General features: G+C 44.2%; 2 protein-coding genes across 5 annotated transcripts in view; both read right to left on the bottom strand.

The window, feature by feature from the left end:
* The window catches only part of LOC134296825 (zinc finger protein 239-like), a 143,874-nt gene that overhangs the window by 70,788 nt on the left and 58,304 nt on the right, over window positions 1-14,782 (bottom strand). The window contains exon 2 of one of the 4 annotated variants that reach the window (XM_062972698.1): window positions 13,794-13,927. The exons of the other annotated variants lie outside the window; for them this stretch is intronic. Within the exon in view, the coding sequence (XP_062828768.1) occupies window positions 13,794-13,927 (134 nt within the window). The remainder of the gene's footprint in view (window positions 1-13,793; window positions 13,928-14,782) is intronic. 4 annotated transcript variants of the gene reach the window in all.
* On the bottom strand, window positions 7,483-13,779 carry LOC107983839 (zinc finger and SCAN domain-containing protein 2-like). Its single transcript, XM_016999143.2, has one exon. The coding sequence runs from the start codon at window positions 10,524-10,526 to the stop codon at window positions 9,294-9,296; it is 1,233 nt and encodes a 410-aa protein (XP_016854632.2). The 5' UTR covers window positions 10,527-13,779; the 3' UTR covers window positions 7,483-9,293.

Here is a 14,782-nt window from a genome sequence, read left to right as displayed (position 1 = left end):
TGGCTGGATCTGCAAGATTAATATAAACATACTGTGGTTGAGGAGGGAGGGTGTGGGTGGTAGGGAGGGAAAAAATATTGGCAGATGTTAAAAAAGGGAAGTAGTGTTGTTATGAATTATGAATTATGCATGTAAAATCCAATAAAAATGTAAAAAAAAATGCCATGAATGTGGAAAATGTTTTACTCGGACTTCATCCCTTAACCAGCACCAGAGAACACATACAGGCTAAAAAACAGCCACTGTGTGTAAATGTCTGATTTCAAACAGGACCCTTTGAGAAGTTCTGCGTCAGATTTGGTGGAGTCCCCGTTCTTGTTATTTGAACCTGTAAGTTGGAGGTCTGTTCTCTGGAGCAGCAGAAAGCAAGCTCTGTGTGACAGTCCTTCAGAGCAGTGGTTCTCAACCTGTGAGTCCCCAGATGTTTTGGCCTTCAACTCCCATAAATCCTAATAGCTGGTAAACTGGCCGGGATTTCTGGGAGTTGTAGGCCAAAACACCTGGGGACCCACAGGTTGAGGACCACTGCTTCAGAGCGTTAAATATGATTGTCTTGTCACCTCGTCTGAAAAGAAATAAACCATATGTAATTCCATCAGTTGTTCCTTTGGTCTTAGTTTCCAGCTCCATTTCCACTTGGTTGCAAATGTCCAGTTTTGAACGTTGTTTCCCTACAGAAACATCCTCTGTTTTCCTGTTTAGTCGGGAGTGGTTAGCTTGAGAAAACTACAACTGGTGCTGATGCTGATCAGGACAGAGATAAGAAGGCTAAAGCCATAATCATATTGTGCCTTCAACCCAATCAGCTGGTGCATGTGAGAAACAAAGTTTCCTCTAACGAAGTGTGGGATTCTCTTAAAGGGGTGCATCAGAGGGAATCCTGTATTTCACAGCTGATATGGACTAAGAGACTGTACAATACTAAGCTAAAGAAGAGCCAGGATGTTAAGCGGCACCTAGATTTGATGAAGCAGCTTTTTGTTGAAGCAGAGGTGTGTGGAGTTGAATTTTCAGAGGCTCAGAAATGCTTTGTACTACTGGCAAGTCTATCAGATGAGTGGGACTATCTGATCCAGTCGTTCCAAAGTTTGAGAAATAAACCATATGTAATTCCATCAGTTGTTCCTCTGGGCTTAGGTTCCAGCTCCATTTCCACCTTGGTTGCAAATGTCCAATTTGTGAACGTCGTGCCCCTAGAGAAACATCCTCTGTTTTCCTCCACAGTCAGGAGTGGTTAGCTTGTGTATTGTAAATAGCTGTTATGGGAGGGATCCAGAGTTAGCCCCTTCCCTTTGGGACAGTGGTTCCCAACCAGTGGTCCACGGACCACCAGTGGTTCGCAATAACTAAAATACGGTCTGCCTTCTAACCTTCCCTTCCTTTGCCTTCTTTTCTCTTCCCTTCCTCTGCCTTCTTTTCTCTTGCCCTTCCTTCCTTTTTCTCTTCTCTCCTCTTCCCTTCCTTTGCCTTCTTTTCTCTTGCCCTTCCTTCCTTTTTCTCTTCTCTCCTCTTCCCTTCCTTTGCCTTCTTTTCTCTTGCCAACAATGGTTTGGGTCCACCCTATCTTTGCGATCACGTCTTCCCCGGTGAACCTGCAGAGCCTTTAAGATCTGCTGGGAAGGCCCTTCTCTCGCTCCTGCCTCCTCTCAAGCACGGTTCGTGGGGACGAGTGGGAGGGAGGGCCTTCCTTCTCGGTGGTGGCCCCCCGGCTCTGGGACTCTCTCCCCAGGGAGATCAGATGAGCGCCCACCCTGTCCACCTTCCCTAAAGACCTGAAACTTGGATGTTTCAATGTGCCTTTGATGAACTGGTTCCTTTGTCGACTAGGCCCCCTCGCCCTCACTCATCGCCCGGCCTTGCAGCGCTGTATTACCCGCCCTGCCCTTGCAACTGTTCCTGCGCTAGCCCTTGCCCGCCCTCTTCGATCTGAACATGCCCATTGTTTTCGGCTACTGGTTGATGGTGGTTGTTGTTCTTATGTTGTTATAATGCTTGTTGTTTGGTTTTATTGGTTTGATGATTGAAAATACAATTGTATATTCATTGTGCTATATTTTATTCTGTTTTTGCTGGGCGTTTTCCCCATGTAAGCCACCCCAAGTCCCTTTGGGCAGATGGTGGTGGGATTTAAGAATAAAGTAGTAGTAATAGTAGTAGTAGTAGTTGTTGTTGTTGTTGTTATCTAAACACATAATAAAAGTAAAAATCTGTATGTATGTATGTATGTAGCCGGGGCGCCCATTTACAGACAGGCTCCCACTTCCACAAATGGCTATAGCTCCCACTACGTAGGAGGAACCAGTGGCCCTCCCTCCAATGACACTGTAGGTTATAGCGAGTGCCGTGAAAATGTCCAAGCACTCTGCCAATGTCCTCCACAAACACCATCCTGCCCACCACCCAAGGGAAGGCTTTCATACAAAGACAATTTCCTCCTAGATCTTCTGTTTTTCCTCCACCAGACACCCCAGTGTTTCTGACGCTCTCCATTAGTGTGGAATTTGCATGACTCCGCCCACTGCCTCTCCCATAACCCTTTCCTATTCTTTTCCATGGCACACAGCAAACAGGAATTGATCAGCAACTGAACAAATTAGAGAGAGAGGTTTTGGGAGAATTCAGCATCATTTATAGGACTTGTAGGGACTGGGATGTATAGTCCACCTGCAATCTAAGAGCACTCTGAGCTCCACCAATGATGGACCTGGAACCAACGTGGCACACAGGACCCCCAAGACCAACTGAACATACTGCAGGGGTTTGAGGGAATAGACCTTGATTTGGGGAGTTACAGTTCACCCTTATCCAGAGAGCACAGAACTCAGCCGACATTGGACCTGGACCAAAATTGACACACAGACACAATACTGGCAGGGTTTGGGGGGGATTGACTTTGCAATATGGGAGTCATGGTTCACGTGCATCCAGAGAGCACTAAACCCACCCGACTACAGTTCTCGACCAAACATGGCCCACAAACCCAACATGGCCGACTGAATACTGACAGGGTTTGGGGTGACTGCCATTTGCATATGGGAGTTGTAGTTCACCCTTAGCCAGAGAGCCTTGAACCCAGTCGACAAATAACCCAGCCAACAAATGCTTTTTTCAACTCACCTGGGCACCACTGGGTCTCCAAGCTTTTTACTCCAATGTTTACAGCCTGGCCATAATGCCAGTAATGTACCACCACGGGCAGAGAATCACAGCTTGATTGAGTCCGAGTTGATGTTTTTATATGTACATGTGTTTTATTTAGTTGCATTTTATATGGTGTTTACTTTTTAGGCACTTTGTGCCGTCTGTAAGTTGCTCCAAGTCCCTTCAGGGAGATGGTGGCGGGAAAGAAGAATGAAGTTATGGTTGTTGTTGTTGTTATTATTATCAGTTCCACATTCCACCCCATGACGGAAGGTGCAGAAGTCATCGCAACAGTGTCTGCAGTGCGACATTAATTACCAACAAACTGGACAGGGGTTTTGGGGGGAATTGACCTTGATTTGGGGAGTTGTAGTTCTCTACATCCAAAAACCACTGTGAACCCAGCCTACGATGGCACACAGACCCAACATATCCAACTTTAAATACTGATGGCAGTTTGGGGTGATTGACCTAGGAATCCGGGATTTGTAGTTCACTCACATCCAGAGATTACTGAACCCAGCCGGCGATGGATCCAGACCAAAATTGGTGCACAGGCCCAACGTGACTATCTTTTAAAACTGGCAGGCTTTGGGGAGGACTGACCCCCAATTTTGGGAATTGTAGTTCACCCATATCATGAATTTCCCATCTGGAGCATACATAGAAAAGGAAAGGAAAGGCAGGCTTTTTCTAATAAGTAGCACCACAAATGTCCTAACCCAGGCATCGCCAGGTACCTAAGCTAGTCTCTATACCTATGTCTTCTTCTTCTTCTATATCCATAATAAAAGTGAAATTATGAAATAAGAATACATTAAAACTTTGTTTTTATACCACATCTGTCTCTGCAGGGGGACTCAGAGCGGTTCTATGTGTATGTCTCCCACTTCCACAGACAGGCTCCCATTTTCACGCACACCCACAACCTCCCTCCCTCTCATGGCATTGCAGACTAGAGAGAGCGCCGTGAACCACGTCCTCCACAAACACCATTCTGCCCACCATCCAAGGGAATGCTTTTCTATGGGGACAATTTCACCCTAGATTTTATCTGTTCCCTCCACCACAGACACCTCAGTGTTTCTTACTCTTTCCATTGCTGTGGAATGTGCACGATCCCAGCCACTGCCTCTTCCATAACCCTTTCCTAAACAGACCAGAACTGATCAGCTGACTCCATACAACAGGTCTTGGCACACCGACCTGACATGCCTAATCTGGAATACCAGTGGGTGTGGAGGGGACTGGCCTTAGAGGTTGGGAGTTATGGTTCACCCACAGTGCTCTCTCAGTGGGGGTTCTGTGACCCCACCGACAGATCTGGGCCAAACATGACACACAGACCCCACATGCCCAACAGAATGTAATGGAGGGATTTTAGGGGGGGGGGGACTGATAAATCATAGTAGAAGTTGTAGTTCACCCCTCATCTAGGGAGCACTCTGAATCCCACCAGTAACAGATCTGGACCTAACCTGGCACCAGGGTGGGAGTTGTAGTTCACCCTGCATCCAGAGAGCACTGTGAACCCAACCCATGACCGTTCTAGACCAAACCTGGCACACATACCCAGCATGGCCAACTTTGAATACTGATTGGGTTTGGGTGGAGGGAACTGACCCATGACTTTGGGAACTGTAGTTCACCCTCATAGAATCATAGAATCATAGAAATGGAAGTCCAGTCCAACCCCATTCTGCCAAGAAGCAGGAAAATGACATTCAAAGCACCCCCAACAGATGGCCATCCAGCCTCTGCTTAAAAGCCTCCAAAGGAGCCTCCCCCACACTCTGGGGCAGAGAGTTCCACAGCTCTCATAGTTCAGAAGGTCTTCCTGATGTTCAGGTGAAATCTCCTTTCCTGCAGTTTGAAGCCATTGTTCTGCGTCCTAGTCTGCAGGGCAGCAGAAAGCACTCTTGCTCCCTCCTCCCAATGACTTCCCCTCACATATTGGTACATGGCTATCATGTCTCCTCTTAGCCTTCTCTTCTGCAGGCTAAACTTACATAGCTCTTTAAGCCGCTCCTCATAGGGCTTGTTCTGCAGACATTTAATCATTTTAGTTGCCCTCCTCTGGACGCTTTCCAGCTTGTCAACATCTCCCTTCAATTGCAGTGCCCAGAATTGGACACAGTGTGATTCCAGGTGTGGTCTGACCAAGGCAGAAGAGAGGGGAGCAAGACTTCCCTGGATCTAGACGCTATTCCCCTATTGATGCAGGCCAGAATCCCATTGGCTTTTTTAGCTGACACATCACATTGTTGGCTCAGTTTAACTTGTTGTCCACGAGGACTCCAAGGTCTTTTTCACACGTACTGCTGTCGAGCCAGGCGTCCCCCATTCTGTATCTATGCATTCCATTTTTTCTGCCTAAGTGGAGTATCTTGCATTTGTCCCTGTTGAACTTCATTTTGTTAGTTTTGGGCCATCTCTCTAATCTGTTAAGATCGTTTTGAATTCTGCTCCTGTCTTCTGGAGTGTTGGCTATCCCTCCCAGTTTGGTGTCGTCTGCAAACTTGATGATCGTGCCTTCTAACCCTTCGTCTAAGTTGTTAATAAAGATGTTAAACAGAACCGGGCCCAGGACAGAGCCCTGCGGCACTCCACTCGTCACTTCTTTCCATGATGAAGACGACGCATTGGTGAGCACCCTTTGGGTTCGTTCGCTGAGCCAATTACAGATCCACCTAACCGTAGTTTTGTCTAGCCCACATTTTACTAGCTTGTTTGCCAGAAGGTCGTGGGGGACCTTGTCGAAGGCCTTACTGAAATCCAGATATGCTACATCCACGGCATTCCAGCTTGTAACTCTATCGAAAAAAGAGATCAGATTAGTCTGGCATGATTTGTTTTTGATAAATCCGTGTTGACTATTAGCAATGACAGCATTTGTTTCTAAATGTTCACAGACCACTTCCTTAGCAATCTTTTCCAGGATCTTGCCTGGTATCAACGTGAGGCTGACCGGTCGGTAATTGTTTGGGTCGTTCTTTTTTCCCTTCTTGAAGATAGGGACCACATTCGCCCTCCTCCAATCTGCTGGGACTTCTCCCGTTCTCCAAGAACTCTCGAAGATAATTGCCAGTGGTTCTGAAATAACTTCCGCTAATTCCTTCAATACTCTTGGGTGTAGCTGATCTGGCCCTGGGGACTTGAATTCGTTTAGAGACGCCAGGTGTTCCTGGACAACTTGTTTCCCTATTTGGGGTTGGATTTCCCCCAATCCTTCGTCCATTCCATGTTGCTGGGGTTGAAGATGGCTTTCTTTTTGTGAGAAGTCTGAGGCAAAGAAGGCATTAAGCAGTTCTGCCTTTTCCCTATCCCCTGTCACCATCACCCCATCTTCTCCTCACAGTGGCCCTATTGCCTCCTTGTTCTTCCTTTTTCTACCAACGTAAGCAAAAAAGCCTTTTGTGGTTGTTTTTTATGTCCCTGGCAAGTCTGAGCTCATTTTGCGCTTTAGCCTTGCGAACCTTTTCCCTACAGGAGTTGGCTATACGTTTGAATTCTTCTTTGGTGATTTCTCCCCTTTTCCACTTCTTGTGCATGTCTCTTGTGAGTCTTAGCCCGGTTAGAAGTTCTTTGGACATCCATTCTGGCTTCTTCGCACTTGTTTTATTTTTTTTCTTTGTTGGCACTGTTTGCATTTGCGCCTTGAGTATTTCACTTTTTAAAAACTCTCATCTATCCTTAACTCCCTTGTCTTTTAATATTGGCGTCCATGGAATGCCGCTCAGTAATTCCTTCATTTTTTGGAAGTCAGCTCTCTTAAAGTCCAGAATGCGTGTTTGACTTGTTTTAGTTTCAGCCTTCCTTTGTATGGTAAACTGCAGGAGCACATGGTCACTTGCCCCTAAGGATCCAACCACTTCAACTGTATTGATCAGGTCTTCCACATTTGTTAAGATTAGATCAAGAGTAGCCTATCCCCTTGTTGCCTCTTCTACCTTCTGGACCATAAAATTGTCTGCAACGCAAGTGAGGCAATGTGAATCAGTTGCTTTGTATTTTAGTCTCCAGAGAAGCAGGAAAAACTTGCCAATTTCTTTTCAAAGGGACATCCTTCCAAATATTGGCTCTCTTGTCCCCTTGGCCTTTTTTCCCCTCTGAACTAAACACACCCATCACCCTCGGCCATTTCCTAGAGCCCTTCTCTGGAGACATCTCAAAATCTTGCTTGAATGGTGCTGCCCAGAACTGGACACAAGGTTATTCCAGATCAGGTCTGATCAAAGCGTAGAAGAGAGTTGACTAAAACTTACCCAGATCTAGACATCACCCTCCCGTTGGTACAGCCTAAAATCACACTGGCTTTTCAAAGCTGCTGTATCACACTCGTTTTTAAAAAACAATATTTATTCAAAGACTAAAGAAGAAAAACAAATCAAAGCATGTTTACACAAATTACAATTTTGGTATTTAAAAACAATATTTTATACAAATAATAATTTTGGTACATTTTTTTAAAAAAAGGACTATTTAACAAATATAAAGGGAACAAGGACACACACCTTGGACAATAAGAACAAAACTAACTGACATCAAACGCTAATTTACAAAACTCACTCACTATATGATTTGTATCTCTTATTTCCTTTCAATGCGGTTCTATACTTCATGAATGTAGTTAATATGTCCATCTCAACGGATTCATGAATCTTCATCAGTCGTTGTAGTCATTTTTTGTCTTCCATTCTCTGCAGTTGGGGAAGGATACTGTGTGTCCTAATGGACCCTTTGCCAAAGGTGGGGATTGAACAGTCTCATATCCAGAAAGGGTTTCACTCTACACAGGGATAAGTACACACAAAGCAAGGCTGATGGTCTCATGTTCCAGGGCTCTCTCGGTATAAAGTCTGAGGTTTATTAAGCAAACACAAGACAAGACCATATTATTTTATAGGAAAACTAAAGTCTTCAGTCCAGCTAAAACAGTGGTTCCCAACCTGGGGTCCATGGACCACCAGTGGTCCGCAAGAACTAAAATAGGGTTCACAGCCTCACAGTTACTACACCATTACAATGAGAGTGACTGGTCTTGCGAAACCCTCTTATAGTCCTGAGGATTATTAAATATGGTTTTCTGTGGGCGAGCAGATGACGACTAACTGGATGGCATATCAGGAATGAGAGCTGACGTGGTCTATCCAATGCAATTTTCTGAATCATCACTCCAAATAACCAAACCAAATCTAAAGTTGACCAAAAACTGATTTATAACCCTTCTGGTACTAATTTTGGAGAGTGGTCCCTTGACAAATGATCCCTAGTTAAAAAAAGGTTGGGAGCCACTGAGCTAAAATAATTGGAGCAACACAGTTGAAGGAACAATGAATACAAGTGCAGGTCAAGAGTCCAATTATTGCGGACAAGTTGAGTACTGCAGATACAGGTCAGGAGTGAAAATTAACAAGAACCAAGGTCACAGTCCCAACAGTCACATGCCAGGAGTTCATTCAGCTGAGTTGATAAAACAACAACCAAGAAATCAAGAGTACAAACCGAATTTAGAGTCCCAAAGTCAAGCCAGAAAGTCAGGGATACAAACAAAGTCCAAGTCCATATACGAAACCTAGACGTCAGTCCAGAATTTAGAGTCAATGATTCAGGATACAACAAAGTCCAGAAAAGGGTTAAAAGTACAGGGCTAGCACCCAAAATTTCAACCAAGGGACTCAGGACAGATCACAGTACATACAGTACACATGCATGGGAAACAATTGATGCCATTGAATGCAGAAGAGCCAAGAAATAAGGCAGGAGTATGAAGATATGACGTTATCTGCAACCAAAGAGCTATTCTTTTTCAGAACCCTTTAATCCAGAGATCTCTGCTGCTGCTCATTTCAGCAAACCTTCACACATCATCCTAGAAGCCTGCAATGGGTCTCTTTGCGGAGGAGGTTAGGTGAACCCCTTCCAAGCTTGCTGCCATTCTGAGTGACACCTGCTCCCAGTAGCCGTCAACCAAGGCCACACAAACTCCGATTCATGGTGGAGAGAGAGCAAGGTGCTGGCCTTCCTCTTTCCTTCCAATGTGTTTTTATAGATTCGGAAACTCAAAGGCCCGTCTCCTCTAGAGGTACATGAGTTCTGTGATGTCTACTGTATGCTGAACTTTTTCTAAAGCTCTGTTCCTATTCCGTGCATTAAGGTGACTTCTCCTCTGTGTGGGTCCTTTGATGGGAACGTAGACTGTCACTCTGACTGAGGCTTTCTCCACATTTCATGCATTTATGTGGCTTCTCCCCTGTGTGGGTCTTTTGATGGGAACGTAGACTGTCACTCTGACTGAAGCTTTCTCCACATTTCATGCATTTATGTGGCTTCTCCCCTGTGTGGGTCCTTTGATGGGAACGTAGATGTCCACTCTGACTGAAACTCTTTCCACATTCTATGCATTTATATGGCTTCTCCCCTGTGTGGGTCCTTTGATGGGAACGTAGACTGTCACTCTGACTGAAGCTCTTTCCACATTCTATGCATTTATATGGCTTCTCCCCTGTGTGGGTCCTTTGATGGGAACGTAGACTGTCACTCTGACTGAAGCTCTTTCCACATTCTATGCATTTATATGGCTTCTCCCCTGTGTGGGTCCTTTGATGGGAACGTAGACTGTCACTCTGACTGAAGCTCTTTCCACATTCTATGCATTTATATGGCTTCTCCCCTGTGTGGGTCCTTTGATGGGAACGTAGATTGCCACTGTGACTGAAGCTCTTTCCGCATTCTACGCATTTATGTGGCTTCTCCCCTGTGTGGGTCTTTTGATGGGAACGTAGACTGCCACTGTGACTGAAGCTTTCTCCACATTTCATGCATTTATGTGGCTTCTCCCCTGTGTGGGTCCTTTGATGAGAACGTAGATGTCCACTCTGACTGAAACTCTTTCCACATTCCATGCATTTATATGGCTTCTCCCCTGTGTGGGTCCTTTGATGGGAACGTAGATTGCCACTGTGACTGAAGCTCTTTCCGCATTCTACGCATTTATGTGGCTTCTCCTCTGTGTGGGTCTTTTGATGGGAACGTAGACTGCCACTGTGACTGAAGCTTTCTCCACATTTCATGCATTTATGTGGCTTCTCCCCTGTGTGGGTCCTTTGATGAGAACGTAGACTGCCACTCTGACTGAAGCTCTTTCCACATTCTATGCATTTATATGGCTTCTCCCCTGTGTGGGTCCTTTGATGGGAATGTAGATTGTCACTCTGACTGAAGCTCTTTCCACATTCCACACATTCATATGGCTTCTCCCCTGTGTGGGTCCTTTCATGTCTAGTAAGAGAACTTTTCCAATCAAATTGTTTCCCACATTCCAGACACTGATGTAACTTCTCCCCTGTGTGTGATCTAGGATAGGGAGGTAGAGGACTTGCCATTCTTTTATATTTATAATTCAAATATTATGCCAGGGGTTCACAGATATAACCTCCTGAGCAGCACAGTCTTTGTATTGCTGTAGCCTTCTGCTCGCTTTCCCAAGCCTCTCTTTTTTCAGCACAATCTTATTTCCTCCTCTTAACTGCATAGGTTTGTAACTTGAAATATATTTTTACTACTTATTTTTTCTTGTTGTCATTGCTGTGTATTTTGAAGTCCCTTTAGACTTAGAGCACTCCTTGGGCAAAGCTCTCACAACGTATTCTTTGCAGAGCTTTTTCAGAAGTTACCTGCAGACAAATGAGGGGAAAATCTCTTCAGGAGTTGAACAGAGAAAGATCTCATGGAACATGAAAAACAAGTCTCGTGCTGTAACAAACCCAGGGGAAGAGGGTGAGCCCATTGCCTGGTGACAAATACTTTAACACTTGCCCAACAACAAACAATCCCTCCTCAGGTCCAAAGGGGACGGTGCGCAAAGATACTCTGCACAAAATAAAATCCAACTCTACTGATTAAAATCCAACAATGCAGCAAAGCTGAAGGCATAACAGGCTGTGAACTGTGAACATTTATTTTTGGCATCTTTCGCTGAATTAAATTATTCTCAATGTCTTGTAGAGATATGTGGTCAGCCTTATATAAATTAATGTAATAATGTTTTAAAGCCTGTTGAATATTGATATCATCTATTAATATTTTATCGTCATGTTGTATCTTAACAGTAAGTCCCCTTCAGGGTAGAGAAAGGCAGGTAGAAATGTCATAAATAAATAAATACATAAATAAAGAATTGACAATTACATTTTTGGGCTTTCTTTCCTCAACGTATATGCTAACTATTTCCTTGGTTTGTTAGCTGATTCAAAATATTTTTTTTTGCATTCTTTATTTTAGTTTCCAATTCATTAACTAGTAACACAATAATTGCTTTTGTAGGAGTTTTATCTGAGTTAGAATGTTTGAATTCAAAGGATTTTTCTTTAACTCCTCTTCTTTTTTTAATATCATCTGAAATTATCTGAAAATATTTCTGTCTATTCTTTCTCATTTCAGTGTTGCATTTTATAAAGTATCCTCTAATATAAGCTGTACTGGCATCCCATACTGTTTGAATATCTGTAACTTGATTTAAATTAAGTTCCAAATATTCTTTCAGTTTTTCTTTCAAATTCTCAATTACGTCCTCCTTTTGCAGTAGTGATTCATTCAGCTGCCATCTAAGTGTTTTTAATAATAATAATAATAACTTTATTTTTATACCCCGCCCCATCTCCCCGAAGGGACTCGGGGCGGCTTACATGGGGCCTTGCCCGATAAAACAATCAAATATCAAAACACAGCAATAAAACAGTTATCCAATAAAAACATCAATTACAGTAAAAACAATCGTTAAATCAACATAAAACATACAATATTAACACTGGAGTCTAATTCATAGAACCCAGGCAAAGTGCAACATGTGCCGAAATAGGCCGAAATGGGGAAGGGCCATTTTTTACTTCCTTTTTAATTACTAGAGTCACTGGATTATGATCTGAGATAGTTTTGGGTAGGAGTTCTGTCTTTTGAACAGGTTTTGAGTTTGGCAGATATCCATATCTTTTCCATTCTAGAGAAAGTATTTTGTCTTTCTGAAAATTGTGTACTGTATATACTCGAGTAAAAGCCGAGGCACCTAATTTAACACAAAAAACTGGGAAAAACTATTGACTTAAGTATAAGACGGGGTGGGAAATGCAGCAGGTACTGGTACATTTCAAAATAAAAATAGATAGCAATAAAATTAATGGAGGCATCAGAAGGTTAAATGTTTTTGAATATTTACATACAACTGCAATTTAAGACTTTCCAACTGTGATTAAATTATTATTCTAAGCTTCTTCAATGTAAATGTGCTTATATATTCTTCCAATAATCACCATAGTTTATTTTAACTATACATTTTGGGGGAAATGCAGTGTGTATACGAATAAAGAAAAGTGGGAAAGACGAGTGCCGAGGAGAGGAAGGCGTGCGCTGCACGGGAAAGGAGGAGAGGCTTATACTTGCGTATATACAGTATATTCTTTGCATCCCCCTCCCCGAGAGTTTGTCTTTCTTTGGTGAAATCACTCCATTCCAATCTCCCAAAAGGCACCCGTTTTCATAATGGAGGTCTGTTGGAAACTAGGCACGTGGGGTTTATATATCTGTGTAATGACAAGGGTGGGAGAAAGAACTCTTGTCTGCCTGAGGCAAGTGTGAATGTTGCAGCTGGCCACCTTGATTGACACTGAATTTCATTTTTAAAGCCTGCCTGCTTTCTGCCTGGGGGAATCCTTTGTTGGGAGGTGTTAGCTGACCCATTGTTTCATGCCTGCAATTCTCATTTTTTGAGTGTTGATTTTTATTTACTGATTTTAACCTCTGAGGATGCCTGCCATAGATGTGGGCGAAATGTCAGGAGAGAATGCTTCTGGAACATGGCCACACAGCCCGAAAGACATACAACAACCCTGTGATCCCGGCCATGAAAGCCTTTGACAACACATTGATTTTAGAGTCTTTGGGGGAGGATTTGGATTGTGTTTCCCTGCCTGGCAGAAGGGGGTGGGGCTGGGTGGCCCTTGGGGTCTCTCCCAACCCGCTGGCTTCGGGGATTCCTCGTGTCTCAGTCCTAGGCCAAGGCTGCCGCCTCCCCCTCCCCCGCCTCCTCCTCAAGGACTTGGGAGATATTTGTCTTGGGATAGAACTCCCAGGTTCCTCCAACCCTCATGCCAGGAGGGTTTCTGGGCGTTGTAGTCCAAGAGAGCCATTCCCTTTGGGGAGAGAGGGAGGGTTAGAAATAAAGTTATTACTATTACTATTATTATCATTATTCCCTCCACTCTCTTGAGCAGGGATTCCCAAACTCTATTCCTCTGGGATTTCTTGGACTTTAGCACCCAGAAGCCTCAGCTGCCTTGGCCCAAGATCAGGGATTCTGGGACATGGAGTCCCCGGAAGTGGAAGGCCAGGGCTTGGGAAGGGAGGCTCCTGAGAAGGGACCAGGCTTCCACGGCTGAACTGCTCTTGCCATCCAGAAATGCTTCCCAATGTTTAGTTGGAAGCTTCTTTCCCACAATGTGAATCAACTGCTTTCCATTTTAGTCTCCAGAGTAGCAGGAAAAACTTGCCCTTTTCTCCTCAGTGGGACATCCTTCCCCATATTGGCTCTCCTGTCCCCTCGGCCTTTCTTTCCCTCTCAGCTAAAGATACCCAAACTACTCCCACGTCTGCCTCACCTTTTGGCACCTGCTGTTCCTTCTCCACTTCGGCCTGGAGCTTCTTCTGCACGGCCTCCGCCAATCCCTCCCTGCAGACGCCCTCCTTTCGCAGGACAGCCCTCTCTGCCGAGGGAAGGGTCCGGGTTATGCGTCTGTTGCCATTTCCAAAAAAGGACATAGCCGTCAAAAAGGGAAAAGCAGCAACAACAGCAGTTCAGCAGATCAGGAGCTCCATAATAATAATAATAATAATAATAATAATAATAATAATAATAATAATAATAATAATAATAAACAGATGAAACAATAGATCACACCCTCAGCTGCTGCAGAAAGATTGCACAGACAGACTACAAGCAGAGGCAGAACACCGTTGCTCAGATGATTAATTGGAACTTGTGCCACAAATACCATCTGCCTGCAACAAAGAACTGGTGGAATCACAAGCCCGAAAACGTTACAGAGAATGAACATGTCAAGCTACTCTGGGACTTCCGAATTCAGACAGACAGGGTTTTGGAGCACAAGACCCCTGACCTCACGATCGTGTTAAAAAAAAGTATGGACTGTCAATATTGTCATCCCAGGTGACAGCAGGATTGAGGAGAAACAACTAGAAAAGCTGACATGATAATTTAAAGATCGAATTACAAGGACTCTGGCACAAGCCAGTCAAGGTGGTCCCAGTGGGTGCAGTGGCTAAAAACCTTGGCCTGCACTTAAACACAATCGGCGCTGACAAAATTACCCTCTGCCAGCTGCAGAAGGCCACCTTCTTGGGAGAGGCACGCATTACTCGCCAATACATCACACAGTCCTAGACATTGGGGAAGTGTCCGAGGTGTGATCCAAGACAGCCAGCAGAGTGTCTGCTGTGGACTCATCTTGTTATGTTTCAAATAATAATAATAACAACAACAACTTTATTTTTGTATCCCGCGCCATCTCTGCGAGGGGACTTGGGGTGGTTTCTATGGGGACCAATCCCAACAATATACAATCAAATG

This window comes from Anolis carolinensis, chromosome 2, assembly GCF_035594765.1.
Source record: "Anolis carolinensis isolate JA03-04 chromosome 2, rAnoCar3.1.pri, whole genome shotgun sequence".
In the NCBI taxonomy this organism is placed as follows: domain Eukaryota; kingdom Metazoa; phylum Chordata; class Lepidosauria; order Squamata; family Dactyloidae; genus Anolis; species Anolis carolinensis.
Note: the sequence above shows the minus strand (reverse complement) of the source record. Positions and strands in the feature narration are given on the sequence as shown.